Source organism: Sciurus vulgaris (genome assembly GCF_902686455.1).
Source record: "Sciurus vulgaris genome assembly, chromosome: 7".
NCBI classification, from domain to species: Eukaryota; Metazoa; Chordata; class Mammalia; order Rodentia; family Sciuridae; genus Sciurus; species Sciurus vulgaris.
Window position 1 is genome coordinate 10,481,829 of NC_136467.1, and position 16,924 is coordinate 10,498,752.

General features: G+C 43.1%; 1 protein-coding gene across 11 annotated transcripts in view; it reads right to left on the reverse strand.

Annotated features, from left to right (window-relative positions):
- ARID1B (AT-rich interaction domain 1B) overlaps positions 1 to 16,924 on the reverse strand; it is a 405,422-nt gene that overhangs the window by 109,124 nt on the left and 279,374 nt on the right. For all 11 annotated transcript variants that reach the window (XM_079146755.1, XM_079146754.1, XM_079146753.1 and 8 more), the window contains one exon: positions 9,417 to 9,660. In XM_079146755.1, the coding sequence (XP_079002881.1) occupies positions 9,417 to 9,660 (244 nt within the window). The remainder of the gene's footprint in view (positions 1 to 9,416; positions 9,661 to 16,924) is intronic.

The window sequence follows — 16,924 nt, forward strand, 5'->3', positions numbered from 1 at the left end:
ACTGAAACCTCAGAAAGCGAAGCCGGGGGCAGCTGTGTCAGCTGGCCCCTGGTGACGCTCTGGTGTAACTAGCCACCAGCTCCGCCCCCTCCCTTCCCACTCTGCACAGCCCGCCACCTTCTGTGTGCCCCCCACACCAGGCTCTGGAGAGTGGGGCCTGCGCTTCCAGATGGCTCTTCTTCACCTGCAGTCACTTCCCTAGACTCTCACTTGCTCTGGCCCTTTCTTCACTTCTCTTGTTCAGATACCAATTTCAAAGACATGATCCCTATTCACTATCTAGAGAAGCAACATGACTTTTCTGACAACACCTGACAATAAAGTGTACTCTGATTTCGTATGATCCTGTCTTTCCCGCTAGAATTTAAGCATCCTGAGGACAAGGTCCTTCACGTTAATGTTCAGTGCATTTTCCCCAGTTCCTCGAAATATGCCTGCAGCCTGGGGCATACTCAGTACTTTGCTGAATGAATGAATGAAACGAGGGAGTGTTAAATTAAGAAAGGAAGGAAAGCGAGCAACTGGGTTGGCTGGCCTTCAGCAGGGTATCACCTAATGTATCAATAACAAAAGTAAAACGGGTTTCTTTTCTAAAACCATTCAACTGAAGTAATATATCTGGAATCGTCAGCAAGGTCACGCACTTGGCGTTAGGCTCTATGTATTTAATATAGTTTGCAAGTACAAACTCCTACGTCACTTTCTGTTTGGAAAGGAGAATATCAGCATAACAATTCCTGGTTATATCATTTATAAACATGCAGATCTGGATTATTAAAGATTAATGCATTTTAGGATTGGTGTCGGCATTCCGTTTGTCTCATGCCGAATCCAATTCTGTTCTTCATTAGTCAACGACAACCCACATCACCCTGTTATGGAAGAGAAATCAAAGGTGCAAGTGTGTGAATTGAGAATAAGTGATGAAACTGATTAGTAAGAGACTTAACGGCTATAATCAATCAACACATCATAATAATCCTGGCTTCGGCGTTATCAGAAGACAGGGAAATAAACATTACACTCTGCAAAACAGTTTTGATCCTTCTGCAACAGCGACCTATTCCCTTTTAGAAAACACAGCAATAGAGTAGAAGTTCAGGAACCCCTTGGCCACAAGCACCACGTTACCATTTTCCAAAATACCCACCAAAGGTTTTTGAAATTTTTTCCTTCTAAGCTAAAATTGGGTCATGAAGCTTTGAAGCCCTCCATTCTGAGTCCTCAGGACAGCAGGCCTGTATCAACAGCCCTCTGCACAGGTTGCACACTGCTGGTTCAAGGAAAGAGACTTGGTTGAGCACAGGTTTGTAATAGTGACGTCTTCTCAGTGCCACAAATGAGCAATGTCTGCAGTGCCTCTTCAGAGAACAACGCAAAAAGCACTTGAGGTGTGGATGGACGGTTGGGTCAACCAAGAGAACCCATGGGTCATGCTGGATGACAGAGCAAGAAAAATCCACAGGGCTGCCCCAGACGGAGGCACCCCTGCAGCTTCACATACAGACCAGGGTAAGGAGGGAAGGTGCTGAGAGTGTTTCACAGGAACAACATAACTTATTTTTAATTAAGAGGAGAAGAGAAGCAAGCAAATGGGATGTGTATTTTGAAAATTTCTAATGTTCTTTATTTCTGAGTATGGAACAAACAGGTGAGGAAAAGCTTAATTTGAAATGTACTGGAATGGATCAACTGAAAAGATTGTGCTTTTGGAACAGAAGACATCGTCCCTCACTCCAAGTGCTCAGCCTGGGATACAAGTGTCACCTCATGGAGGGGAGCTCAGGGCATGGGCAGCTGTTTGCCTGCCAGGCTCTGTCCGGGCAGTACGGGGAGGCTATCCACCCCACACTGGACCCACACGTAGGTCCTTTGTGCTAGGGGTGGAGACTCCAGAACCAGCATTCTGGTCTAAATTTTTACACATTGTGTTGAAGGGGAAGGTTGTGCATCCTACTGCCAACAACAAAGCCCCACAGAGCTACACTTCATCTCCCTGAGACAAAATAGAAAAAATACATCACTGCTTTCTTAACTGCTGCTAAGCATCATTTGGAAAGGATTGGAAATTACTGTTTTGCATAACACACAAATATTTTACATTGTAAGGGGAAAAAATACTGGCTAAGTTCTCTTGGTTTGTAAAACTGCTGAATTGATGTTTTCTGTGCTGCCACAGATTAAAAACATGGATAGATCAATGGCATTTTGTGTTAAATTTTTTTTTTTTTTCCTGCTCAGTTTGCCAATAAGTAGCATGGATCTTCCTTGCAACAAGCTTCAGCAGTATTTCCACCTCCAGAGGGGCAAGAAGGAACATGTGATAGATGTTCTGAAATAGATATCAGGGATGGTGACTGTGCAGATACCCCTGTAATCAAAGCAAGCCCACTTCAGTCTACTAAGGCTGTCCTGGAAGGACAGAAATAAACCCCAAATTTTATCTGGAGTTTTATTAAGTAAGGATGAATTTAAAAAGTAGAAAATTTATTTATTTAGGATGGATTAGGCTTGAGCCTAAAATAAGATTTTAAAATATAGACAGAATATATTAAATGAAAGAGAGACACTGGGTTGGTTCCTCCATTGTGCATTTTATAGGAACTAATCTTGATAAATTACTCCAGGAACTATCATTTCCTTTCACTAAAATCCTTCCTGTTCACTCTGGTTCATGACTAACTCTTAACTGCAATTCATTTTTCTCTTTCCCATTATAGCAGCCTTCCAGAATCTGCTTGTCTGAATGTCAAATTAAGCAAGAAAATTAGCTTTTTGACCAGAATATCTTCTTGTTTGTATTTGCAGCAATATCAGTCCATACAGCAATCTTGTTAGCTCCCACTCGCTAAGTGGGGACAGGGTGGGCTTGGAATACATCACAGTGCTTCTTGAGGAGGTACTTTCCAGATTTAGTTGAACAAATACAACCTTTTTTGGGACCCCCCGTTTTCAGCGTCTAATCTCTTCTCTGTGGGGTACAAATTTGTCATGGCAGGCTGGTATGCTGGATGCATGTCACACAAACTCGGAATTGACAAATGGAGTTTTGGAGAAGGGGCTTAAAAATGAAGGAACTGAAGCCTCATGGTAAGTAAGGGCCATATCTGGCTAAACTGTGCATAGGCTCTTAACATCTGGGAGCCTTTTCAAAAGGAGTGAGTGATCAGAGGCACTTGCCAGGCAGGAGTCTGTATTAGTGAAGGGGCACAATGTGAACCCTGGGCTGGAGGTGGAGAACACGCAACTGTTGAGGAAATAAGAGAGCCTGTGGAGACAGGTACACACAGAAAGAGGGCAAGGAGGAGGGGCTTAAGAGATGAATAAAAGATTCTTCTCAACCCAGCCTGCCTTTCAAGGTCTCTGAGCTCCCGACCACCCTGGCCGGGCCCCCTCCCTCAGCCAGCAGTTGGGGGTAGTGGGGAGGAATGGATGGTGAGCTACCTCACATAGCAAGGCATGTAGCAAAGCTCGTAACATTAAAAAGAGGGGCTTTTGTTTTTATATTTGACGCAATTCTATTTTGTTTCTGTCTCCGATGGCTAGGGAGACGTGCTTTTGGTGTCTAGTACTATGCAAAAAGAATGGATGCAAAACCAATGCCCATAAGTGCCTAATTTTGTGCTTTTGGTCCTAATTTATCAAAATAAGTGGCCCATAGTCAGGCAGAAGTGACTTCACTCCACCTAAAAACAGACTTGGCATACATGCCAAATGCCAAAATCAAACAAACAAACAACAAAAAACTATTCAGAAATTTGTAGTTACTACCCTTAGATCTTCATTAACCAATGAAATATCACCAGTAGTCTAAACACTTGAAGTTTTGCTGCTTTTCAGACTATGAGCAGTTAATATCTGCACACCCATCACATCCCATGCACACACACACTGTATGTTCACCCTTCTTAATATTTAAACACAGTTGCTGCTTATAGCACATGCAGGAAAAAGCTGACAAAAGCCTTTGGCCAATAAAATAAAAATAAAAAACTTCAGCTTATTTACATTTTTGCTTTGTTAGTAAACTGGAATGGTTGGCTCAGGAGGCAAGACGAGTGAAATGAACATTCGATGAATCTTCTGGCAACAGCAATGCATTCTGATGTAGTGCTGAATCAGCTGCCCCAACACGCTGGGGGAATTAGGGCTAGTCTAAGACCTACACATGTTCAAAACCCTATAGGTCTTTCTCCTTAATCCACAGTATACAACTATAGGAAGTAACCCAAGAGACAGCATAGTGATCGTTTATTAGAGGAATGTTTAATACCAGATATTTCAGAATTAACTGTACCTGACATAAGGTTTGTTTAATTTAAGTGCATACACATGCACACTACCAATGAGTAAAATGGAGCTATTTTATTTCTGTCTCCAAATATAAATATATCGCTATGAAGGTGGAGAAATGAAGAGAGAATAAGTAAAACAAGACAATTTATACTGGCACTGGGGGAAGGAAAATGTACAGTTTGTTTCTGTCTCAAACGTTTGTTTAGATCAGGGCTGAATTCTTTACCTTCCGTCTATGGAAACCTGCAACCTGGAGCCCAGTCATGTGCAAACAAAGGAGAGAATCCACGTGGCTAGTAAAGTAACCACAGGAAATTTCCACGCTGCCTTTCACAGGAAAGCAGGAAGGAAAAAGCCCCACTGAGGAAGGGACGCGGCAGGGCTAGTCCCACGTCTCCCGGCGGCAGTCATTCCCGGACGCTCGCGGGCTCTGAGGCAGCATGACGGGAGGGCAAACTGCGGTGGGTGGAGCAACGGTGTCGCAGGCAGAAATCAGAACCAGCCACTGGGGGTGCGTTACTGGTCTCTGTTTATCCACCTCTGTGGTACTTCTAATCAGCTGTGGATTCCATTTACCAGGCAGAGATGGAGAAAAATGGTTGCTCTTTTTAACAAATGCTAGGAAAGCAATACTAGACCCTCCACAACGTTTTGGCTTTTGCTTATCCCATCTATCAGCTACACAACAACTGTACATTTTACAAGGATTTGATGGAGAGACAATGACTGAACGAGCCAGTCTGTGACTCAGGGAGAGGTAGCATCAATACACAGCAAGAGGTAACGAGAGAGAAGCAAGGTCAGAAACAACAAGTTAGTGCTGGGGATGAGAGGAAGAAGAGGAACAAGAGCAACCAAATCTACACAAAGGAAATAAAGGGGCATTCCAGACAGACGCACCTATGTGAGAAGTTTGAAAGCTCTGTCCTGGGAGACCCTGGAGTCTTGACAGGACATTGCATTTCACAGGTTCACACTCAAAGCCAAAGAAGACTATACACGAGCTTAGCATCGAATGTACAGATCAGCAAAATTTAAAAGCAAGGGCTAGAGATGGGAAAAGAAAAGAAGATGGCAAACATCTAATTTTTCTGTAAATAAAGGTGTATTTGCATTTAATTAGAAGTAAATAATAATCAAAAAGCAAATATCAACTTTCTGATCAACTCAGATTGTGGTTTATTACCAATGACCAAGTTCACAAAAACATAATGACATAATGTAAGTTGGCTAACTCAACACTTTTAATGTTGAGAATAAGGATGTGGATTTTAGAGAAATGTTAATTTTTAAAAAGTGTGTGGTGGCGGGGGATACAGGCTAGGTAGATAAAAATGGAAATAGAAACCTGTAATTTTTTTCAGCAAAAATCTGTTAATCCCACTAAAATAGCACCATACATTTTTTTGATAAACACCTAAAGACTTAGGTTGACTGTCCCTAGGCTTACCTATGGGAACAGAGAGAGGAGAAACAGGACACCTGGATTCAAGTCACGGACCACCCCCAAAGGGCTAAGACGAGGCTGCTGAGAGTTCCTGGCTCCTCTATAATTCAGAAAAGTGCTCCTTCCCATGAGAGCAGGCTGGCTGTCAACCCTGAGTTGCTGCCTGGGAGCAGAGTTCCAGTGTGTGCTGGTCCTGCATAGGGCACTGCTCACAGCTGACTGATGTCATCTCTAAAAACAATCCTGAACTACATCTATTGTTAAATTTCAGGCTAGCCTGTCCACCCATCATAGAGAAATCAACTTGCGTATGGCCGGACTAAAGCAAGTATTAACTGTCCCACTAAAATTTTATGTGTAGAGATAGTAGCAAAAATTCTGTTAATCTTGGAGATAGAATCTTGTCTTCTTTATTTTCTCAGTCCCAACCCTCAAGAAGAGCAGCGTGGGGGCTGGGGTTGTGGCTCAGAGATAGAGCGCTTGCCTGCCATGTGTGAGGCCCTGGGTTCAATTCTCAGCACCACATGTAAATAAACAAAATAAAGGTCTATCTATCAACATCTAAAAAAAATTAAAAAAAATAAAAAGAATTTATAAAAAAAAAAAAAAAAGAGCAGCTGTGGGCCTTCTTTTCAAGTAAGAAGAAAAATAGATTGGACTGTGTGAAAATATGCTATGCAATCTATGGCTAGCTCTGGCAGTCCACCTGAAGAATCTTGGTAATCAGAGCAAACCATAACTTGAAACTTCATATATACCTTGTGATCACCACTGGATTAAGAATCAGGAACTTGCTGCCAAAACCAACCACACTGCTCTGGATGGTAATTATAGTGGACAAGTCTCCAGGTCTCAATTTGAATAATAACAATAACTGAAGGCAACAACAATAATCAACAGGCATTAAATGCTCACCAGGTCCTACACGTAGCACGTACTGGTCTTACATGTAGCAAGTACCTGCCCTATTTGTCGCATGTACTTATCTCACATGTAGCACATACCGTGTCTTGCATGCAGCAGCACATTCCTTACAGTGGCCTTATGAGATGTGATTGTTACTTTACAGGTACAGAAACTGAGGCTCAGAGAGGCTTGCTCAAGTTTACTCAACAAGTAAGTGGCTTGTTGATAAGGAGGAGGGAGCGATCAGCTGTTAAGAAAGCCTACTCATCCAGCTCAAAAGTTCACTGCAGTTCTACTTGGGACAAAGGTGGACAAATGCCAAAATTGTTCATCAGACTTTCTAAGAGGCTCCTCCCCTTAGAACAACACTAAGGTTAAGAAAAGTTCTCTTTCTTATGTTTTACATACTTGGCAGTAAATACACCTTCACACTTAGCAAAGGAGAGTCAAGAGTCACTTCAAGAGTTATCACTACAGGCAGGTATGGTGGCACATGCCTGTATTTCCAGCAACTCAGGAGGCTGAGGCAGGAGGACTGCAAGCTTGAGACCAGCCTCCACAACTTAGCTATGCACTGTCTCAAAGAATAAAAAGGGCTGGGGATGTAGCTTAGTGGTACAGCATCCCTGGGTTCAATTCTGGTTCAACAACAATGACAAAGGGGGAAAAAAAAAACCTAAAACAAACCAACAACAAAAAACCAACCAAACAAAAAAAGTATCACTAAGAAAGGTGAAGCTTTTGCTGCCTAATTTCTTCCCTGTACTAAAATAGTTCAATCAGCCAATACGGAACTCGGATGCAGCAGGGCTGACAGGGGCACTGCTGACACAAGTTTAAAAAACAAGCTCTCTGCTTTCAACAACATTTTCAAGGAAGATGAAAGTTTTCTGTTACAAAAGGAATGGGCAGGGAGGAATGAAAGGAGATGCTTGTCTTCCCCTCCGCGCTGACACCTGCAGTTACTGGGAGCACGGGCAGCAACCGTGCTGGTACGTGATCAATGACCAACTTTTACCCCAACACACACAGCACTGGACTTGGCGACCAGTTAAACATGCCGAGCTACCTCTCCTCTGTGTGCACGGCCTCATGACCTAATGCCTGACCATCCAGGACCGCAGGCCCAACGTGAGCTCTTCTCTTCAGGTATGTGCTCTACACGACATCAGAACCCACTCAATGGAAACAAAAGCTCAGAAATCTCCACCTGGAAATGATAAACAGACGTACACAAATCTTCAGATTGTCAACTACACGTCAGGTATGAACCTTTCCTTTATATCTCAGAAAAGATTAGTTATTAATTCAGATGAAGGAGTGAGCTCTTTTTTGAGGAATACAATATTTGATGTATGATTTTCCAACACTTAGGTGATACCTCAAAGACCATCTGAAATAAAAAAAGGGAACCTCACCCCCAAAAAAACCCTTCTGAATAGTAAAGATTACCTCAGGAATTCTGAAGCAGGGAGTATTTGCAGAGTTAACAAGCTTAAAAATGGGTAGGCCAGGTCTTATTGCAAACAGGGGGAGGGTAAGCAAACATTCTTGAAAGAAAGGTAACATTAAAATGCCTTAAAACTACAGCGAGGCCTGCATTACGGATGAATCTTAGAAACAATCTTTAGCCAAAAGAGCACGACACAGCAGTCACACATGGTGTGAGTGGAAGCAGTATTTTCTGATTTTCCCAGGGCCTTCCTAGTTTATGTTTGTGGTTCTCCTGTAATTATCAACAACACGACTTTATATCCTAAACAGTATACATTTCTACAAAGAAGTTTATCAACTAAAACTAACTCCATATACTTTGAATGCTTATAATGAAATTCTACAAGACAAAAATAACACCAAAAAAATTTCTAGAGAATACTTGAAGTGGAGGAAGGAAATAGGGCTTGAGACAAGGAAGGAGGAACATAAATGGACGGTGGGTTCATGAGTCTTCATGACAGTTAAGCTTCACGATTAGCATGCTATCTATGCTTACATATATACTCTATAATAAATATACATTATAATAAATATAAGCATTCCATAAATAAACATTTTTTGAAAATACAAAATCAATATAAATGAGAATTTATTAGTAATTCAATATCCATTCTGATAAGTAGTTCAAAGTGCTTCTATATCATGTAAGCAAAAGTTGCATAGAAAAAACTTAGACATAATTTAATGATAAAGGAAAGCGAGTTGCTTGGTGGGTTTAATTGTATGATATTTGACGTAAGAAAGGTGGATCAGACGTGAAACTACTGAAAAATATATACTCAAATAAACAAATACCTCTGAGAACACCCTTGAGTGTGTTCTGGCACTGGTCAGTGTGTGAATGTGAGCAGACACGGATAAGAACAAACCCTAGAAACACTTCAGAAATAACCGCTGTGGTCTGTATTGAAGAGGACAATGGAAAACCAAGGCCAATGCTTGTGAACAACAACACTCCAGGGCACTTATCAGCAGAGGAACTTATTTAACAAAGCACTACAGAGTGAATGTTCAGAGATTATTTTGTGTTTCTGGCAAACTGAAAATATATCAAAGTAGAAGGTATTTTACTGAATGGGTGGTAGACGCATTTGCTGGGAATCTTCAGGAACCGGGACTCTGGTGCGCTTCTGTGAGAATGTGGCCACATTCCTAATACAAGGTCCCATCACCAGGGAACACTGACATACGTCACGGACTGTGCGTGCCACTGCTGAGTGTCAGAGCTGTCATCTGACAGAGGAAAACAGTGATGGTTAAAAAGGTGTACCTGGAATACTTGCAGGAGAAATCGGGCCAGATCGAGACTGGTTGCTTCCTACAGGAGAGCCAACAGGAGAAGGTGACGGCCCCCCAGGGATGCTGGAGAGATGGGGAGATGCATGTGGAGAGAAAGGCGACTGGGCTGGGTTGCTCTGGTCCCCCTGGCTGCTTGTGGACCCAGACGCGCTGACTGCAGAGCTCAAGGTTGCTTCTGTTCCCGTGGGGAGGTCATCAATGGAGCCAGACAGGTCCTAACAAAGAAAGAGAAGCATGTATTTATAGGGTAACACGTATGTGGACCAACATCCAACTAACACACTATTTGAACATCTTAACAATGCCCCTTCGGAGAAAGTTTTTCTGGATTAATGCCCAAGATTCAGAGTATGGCCACTTTTTATTAGATGTTAATGAGCTCCCTCCTGGGATGAACCCATAAGATTCAGCATCTCCTAAAAAACGAGGAAAACAGTGCCTCTCTGCATAAAACCATCTTCTTGTTTTCCTTTCCACTGCCACACCAAGTCCATGAGACCTGAGCAAGATGCCTGCAGAAGCATGGGTGGTGACTTACCGTAGGAACGGAGAGCTTGGCTCTTACCTGAGGGCTTCCGAAAGCTGAGCAACCACGGATTTGGGTTCCTCTGTTTAGAATTCGACATTAGTGGACTAAATTTCAAACTAGGACGTTGTAATGTAGTAATAGTTAAAAAAAAAAAATGGTAAATGCTAAACCACCAAGTCACATGCCAGCCCTTTTTGAAAAGATTTTTATTAGAGGCAGGGTCTTGCTGAGTTGCTTAGGGCCTTGCTAAGTTGCTGAGGCTGGGTTTGAACTCACAATCCTCCAGCCTTAGCCTTCAAAGTCGCTGGGATGACAGGTGTACACCACCGCACCTGGCTCCAGTCAAAAATTTAACCAAACGTTGTAGTGATGAATTATTACATTTGAAATAACAAAGTACCATTATAATAAAATAGTGATATTTGTATTTTTACATGACATTGTGAAAATAAATTTCTTTGAAGTTATTCTGGCAGAAATGAGTCCTAATGTTATACCTTATGCCTTCATAAAATACTTTTATGCTAGTAATGCCATCTAATTTGACCATAACACCCTCTGAGGAAGTTATTAAAATCTCTATCTGACAGGTTCAGAAAACTGAAGCTCAGAGAGCCAAAGTTGCTGTTGAAGGTCACATTACTGAAGAAAGATGCAGGAGCCAAAGAAATTAAGGGAAGAAGAAAGAAAAAAGCAGAAACATTCTTCTGTACCCCACAAATGGTGCCCCTTTACTGCTGTGTCCCATGGCCTACACCGGGAGCCACTAGCAGATGCTCAGTACCTAGGCACAGGCCTGAAAGAATCACCAGACTCTGAGATCTCCAATGCTCCAAGCCCATGCAAGGCTGGAGACTAGTTGCTCAGTGAGTTCTAAATGCTGAGCTGCAGTATAAAAAGTATCTGTCCTGGTAATCCAGACTAAACATTACAGAACGAAATCAGAAATACCTGGGTATGCTACTGCCTCAAGGTATATTTAATCCTAAAAGATAAGCTATAATCACTCAATTTCATTAACGTTTAACTTTGTTTGCTATGGGGGCCTTTGAAACTAGGGCTTTGAAAACTGGTGGTGGAAGATGCTCTGGGTTCTAAGCATAAATGTAGCTCAGAAAATATGAAGGGGCAAGGTAAAGCAGAACTGGTCACAGCTCTTCAACTATGACAAAATGTCACAAAGCAAACTCAAGATTAGAATCCCTGAATAGTTAATACCATGTAATTAACCTCTCTTTCCTCTTTTTTCTAAACAGTGAAACTGAATTATTAAAAAAAATTCTAAGTACAGCTGATGAGAACTTCACAAAAAGATGAATGTTACGAGGAAAACATGCTAAGATTAACTTCTCAGTAAAATAAAGAGTTATCTTCAATGTAAAATAATTGTGCTTATGAAAAACAACAAAATGGCAACAGGGTAGATAGAAAATGTTACCCCTGGAAAAAGTATTATCAAGTCCCCAAAATAAAATGAGGTAGGTTCAATCAGATTTTAGAATTGAGAGATAAAACAACCCTTTCTGCACAGGGCTGGGAGATCATGACTGTGCACACATGTGGCTGGTAAACTTCATATTAAACTTGATTACTGGATTACTGGATTCCACCATAGTTCTATCCAGGGCAGAAACAGGCTGGCTACTTAGCCAGTTACATGTTAGGTACAATGCGGAACGCAGTCACACTTCAGCCATCAAGGCAGTTACCGGAATTCCTGAAAACAAAAACTTAGGCTAACAGATGTGCACGTGTTCACACATACTGACGTGTTCCCAGAGAAACGGGAGCTGCATGCTGACTTCTCGCTGTGCACAACCCTGGAGCTTCAGGGGGCGGGAGTTGGGAAGAGAGGTGGGCCTCCGAGGAACCGCTCTGTGTCTGCCTCCCAACCATACTCTTTCTAACTGATGGAACCAACTCAGGAACGTGCAAAGGGACCCGCCTGAGTGGCTCCTGAAAGCAGCGTGCTGCACGCTGGGGCCTGCAGGCTGGATGCGGCCCTGTCTTGGCTCTGCCCTCAAGCCACACATTTTTAAACATTTGAAAAAAACCAGAAGATCATTATTTTGTGACATGAAAAGTATATGAAGTTCAAATTACAGTGTCCACAGCACATCACTGGAACTGGCCTTTCAGAACTGCCTGTGGCTCCTGGGGCCAATGGCAGAGCAGAGAAGCTGTGACAGAGAACACGTGGCTGCATAGCCAGGCAGGTTTACATCCGATTCTGGCCAAAAGAACAGCAATGCTAGTTTGCTTGACCTCCTTCACCACTTCCATGGGAGAAAGATGTGAACTGAGTGGGGCCTCGGCTGCACTGCAGAGACCAAAGGCACATGATCCGCACTCACCCTCCCAAGAACAGGCTCTTCCTCCTCCTCCACATACCAAAAAGCTCAAGTGAGAGCCAGATTGTGTGCACTCTTCTAAAATTATCCTCCCAACCCTGGGAACCTATGGCGAGGCAGGGAGGTGGTCTCCTGGAGCCAGGTGCTTTCTGACCTAACACTTGATGGGCGGGAGCAAACAAAGCACCCAGGGAGGAAGCTGGTTCCCAGGATGCTTCAGAGATGCACAGTTCAGTGGGTTATAAGGTAAACAACCACTTTCTATTATGCTACATATGGAACTAACATAGAAGACAATGCAGATCCAGTTTTTAAGAGACCATCAATTCTCATTAAACAGTCTAATGCAAATCTTTCTTCATAAAAAACAAAATGTCACTTTGAAATCTTTGTAATTCTCTACGCGATCCACAATCCCCTTCCATGTCCTCCCTTAAAACTCCATGTTATGGTTGAGAAAGTGACACGGATGGGTGTTAAGAGAGCTTCATTCAAGTTGCAAAGGCATCAAAAACATTTCTGTTATTCAACAATCTGATCAAGGAGCTATCAAGAGGAAGATATAAAGATGAGGGCTGTCTTCCTGCTCACATGTCATCAGATTTCAGTGCTGACTAGACCTTGGTGCAGCCGAAGAGTAATAAAAGATACAGTTTTTATATTACTGTTATACACACGTAACTTTTATATGTAAATTATATGGAAATATTCCCACCCTGCAGATACTTAGGGCATCCATATGTAGAGCAATCTTAAAACACACTAATAAAAGAAGTTCAACGGCGGTTTAAGCATCCAGCCTAGTTAACAAAGAAGCTCTGTAACTAATACTCCCCTGGAGGACAATTTAGTCAGCAGGGCACTGACTCCCTTCTTCTTTTATAAGTATTGTCAGATCTACATCGCCTGTAAAGAACAGAGAAGCCTCGCTGCATCTCATTCTAGGCGAGGCACCTTCAAGCTACACTGCTTCCACTTATCTTGCTGGCAAGCTGGCAGGTAGAGGAACCACAGGGAGGGTCTTTAGGGGCAGGAGTTGCCCTGCCCCACAGCACTCCTTAAACTCTTGGCTGTCCTGATGGAGTGATGAGTAAGGCAATGACTTCCCAGGCTCATGCAGAGTAGAATCCTGTTCTGTCATCCTAATTTGCTTTGGTGAAATCCTGTTATCAAGGTGGGTTTTTAGTATCTGACGTCACTTGAAACACTGAATATTTTCCAAAACACAAAGAATGTGACTCCTGCTATCGATGGTAAATTTATTTTTTTAAAATCACCATCTAAAAAACCCTAAAAATTAACAACTTATTTTACTTTAAAACAATTGAAATGAATGTTCTCTGCAAAGCTTTTCCTCCGCAACCACTCCTTTACCCCTTCACCCTCTTTATCCAAGTACAATCTTCATTCTAACCCAAGTGACAGGTAAAGGGATTTAACTGTGCATAGAATGACATGCCACCAGAGAGTAGTAACAATCTCATCAGACTCTTGAAGCCAGAATTAGAGACAGACAGGACAGAGAGGTGATCCCTTTGAATTGAGAAAATGGAGGCCAGTTTGGATCTGCAAAGTTGGAGATCGCCCTTGGGAGACTGGAACGTCAGTATCTCCAGAGCCCTTTGATCACCAAGATTACCTGCCTGTCCTACCCCTCCCAAAGGCTGCAGACAGAGAATCCCTACTGAATGCCCCTGGGCTGCTACCTGCCTGGGCCCTCCATTTGGCCCTTCCCCCTGCCCATCTGCTTCCCACCTTTTGGGCATCCCACCAGCATCTCCTGGGCCTAGTCAGGTAAGCAGCCGGGAGAGAGCAGAACAAAGGAGACGTTAGGGGCAAGGTGCTCTCACTTCTTGGGATACCAGAATATCAGCTATGGCTCCCTTCTCTTGTGTTACTACCTTTAAATAAACCTGTTCTATATGTGTGCCTTGGCGTGCTTCTCTAGTGTTCAAAGTTCAACATCTGAGGAAGCAGAACCGATCACCCATAACTTGTATCACTCTGACAAGAAACAAGTTAACCTACGGCAGGACGATGTTCCTGATTCGACATGCTGGGCCAGGGCCAGGGATGCCAATGACAGAAGGAATATGTATAGCAACATTCTACGAAGAAGGCGCACAGCAAGAATTTTCAAAGATCTACATGTAAATACAATAAGACATGTGTAACATTAGGTACAAATACTCTTGTGTCTATATATTGCATATGAACGTTCCTAGAAATATTTTACATTGCTGTATTGTGACTTGCTACATCAAAAGACATCTTTGGCATTGGTGGTGTTCAATTTAGCATCAAGTTAGCCTACTAAAAAATAAATTCAGTTAACACTGGTGATATTTAACTATCTTAAAGAACTGGGAATAAGTTGGAAATTTTACTCCCTTGCTTAATTAAATAAGTGGGTTTTTAAAAAACCAAATGAACTTCAAAATACTCCAAGCTCTGGCTCTCGATTCAACGCGGTGATGGTGCGGGATGAGCATGGGTAGTGGGCGGCCCCCAGCTGCACACGTCTGGGCATCTCTTGTTCAGAAGTGCCCCAGAGAGCATGGGATAAACACTGAGTTAGAAACAGAGAAGAGATTTTAATCAATGCAACCAGCCCAGGTCTCTTGTTTCAGGGTTTTCATAGGATACAGTTAATGATTTCTCATTGTGACTTCCCATGGGTTTAAAATTTAGGTTAAAATGCCAGTTCACTGGTCTTCAAAAAAGTCTCTTAGATATCTCGGAAGCAGAAAAAGCATCTCTTCCCCAGTTCAGAATAATAACCATCAAATGTAGACATACATAGCTCTCTCCAACAGACCCTAACTTTCTTAAGGGTAGTGACTCCTGTGCCAAGTGTGCAGAGAGGAGGGATCTGACTGTTGTCAGGAAGATGCCACTAAATTTATAAGCGCTACAGTGAAATATGGCTGCAAACACCACAGGAAGCAACATAGCATGTGCAAGTATTTCTGAATATTTACCACAAACCCTCTACCGAAAATCACTGACCTAGCTATTAAAATTTAGTAATAAACTCTCAGTCGTATGTTTCTAATCCACATCCTGGAGGTCAAGGCTTTAGATTCATTAGGCTCTGAGCTCTCCTAAAATGTACTGTGAGGTAACTGTATCTTCCAACCTTATTTTGGAACTATTGTTTTAGACATGTGATGTAAATATACCTTGAAATTGATATTATATTTGAGCTAATGATTTGACGGAAAAGGGGGCTACCTCACAGTGACTCATGAAATTTCCATGTTTCTAGGCTTCTCAGCACATACCTGGGTTGTAATGCTGTGTTTCAAGATAGTGCCCAATGCCCTGCTGCTCTCACTCAACTAGACAGCAAATGAATTTAAAGCTTTAGACTTCCTGTCTAAGCAAGGAAAATGCAAAGACAGGAAAGACAGAGTCCACAAAGATTTTTAGGCCTTAAAACCACTGTTTCCTCCTCTTACATGTCTTAGAAAAGTCACATCTTATTTTTTATTTAAACATGTCCAAATAAATATTATATTTACAATGCATAGTCTTAAGACATATGAGGCCAACTGGAAAAAAAAAAAGTTTGATGTTCATTTAAAACTAGTCAAGGGGCTGGGGAGATAGCTCAGTCGGTAGAGTGCTTGCCTTGTAAGCACAAGGCTCTGGGTTTGACCCCCACCCCCCCCCCCCAAAAAAAAAAAAAAAAAACCTAGTCAAAAGTTCCACAAACCATAAGTTTTGGAACAAAACATAAAACAAAAGTTCTCAAAACCATACCCAAAAGCCAGGGATAATACAAAAAAAAAATTTACAAGGCAAAATTCATTTTAAAAGAGGCATCAAGAACCACTTTTCCGCAACTGACGGTCACCCTCTCATTCCTCCTCAAAGATCGCATATGGTAACTTTCATTTTAATGGGACATCTATAGGACAATCAGCTAAACTGACACTTTACAAAAGCGGGATTCAGAGGTAAGCAGCACACTATTATAAATACTAGTATAATGGTCATATTGCCTTTGTTTTTTAAAAATCAGCACCTCAAGTGAACCCTTGAAAATTTAGAGTGTGCTGCCAAGTTCAGGGGTGGGGAACAACGGAATGAGATGTAGGTCGCGTCGGGAAGGTTCATTTCGATCTCAAAGGCCTGGACCCCACCGCGCGGTCCGCGTTGGGTTCTGCCGGGACCGCCAGCGCTCCCACGGCGCCCGCCCGAAGCCGCGGCAGGACGGGGCTGCCGCGCGACGGACCTTCACCCACACACGGCCTTCGCGGGTGAGGGCTTGAGTCGCCCTTTATCTGGAAACACGCTGCCCTCCTTGGCCAGACTCGCCGGAGGTCACAGAGGCGAGCGAGGGCCAGGCCGGCCGCTGCGGAGCCCGGGGCCTCGCCGGTGTCCTGCGCCCGCCCGAGGAAACGGCAGCGCCTTCGGCTGCGGTTCACTCTTCCCACCGCCGAGCGTCCCCCGACTCCGCGCCGGGCGGGAGGGCCCTTCCCGCCCTGAGGCCGAGGCGGCCGGGCCGGCAGGCCGTGAGCCGGGCGAGCGAGGCATCGAGAATACCAGCCGTGGGGCGCCGCACGGCCCGGCGGCTGCGGGACACCTGGACAC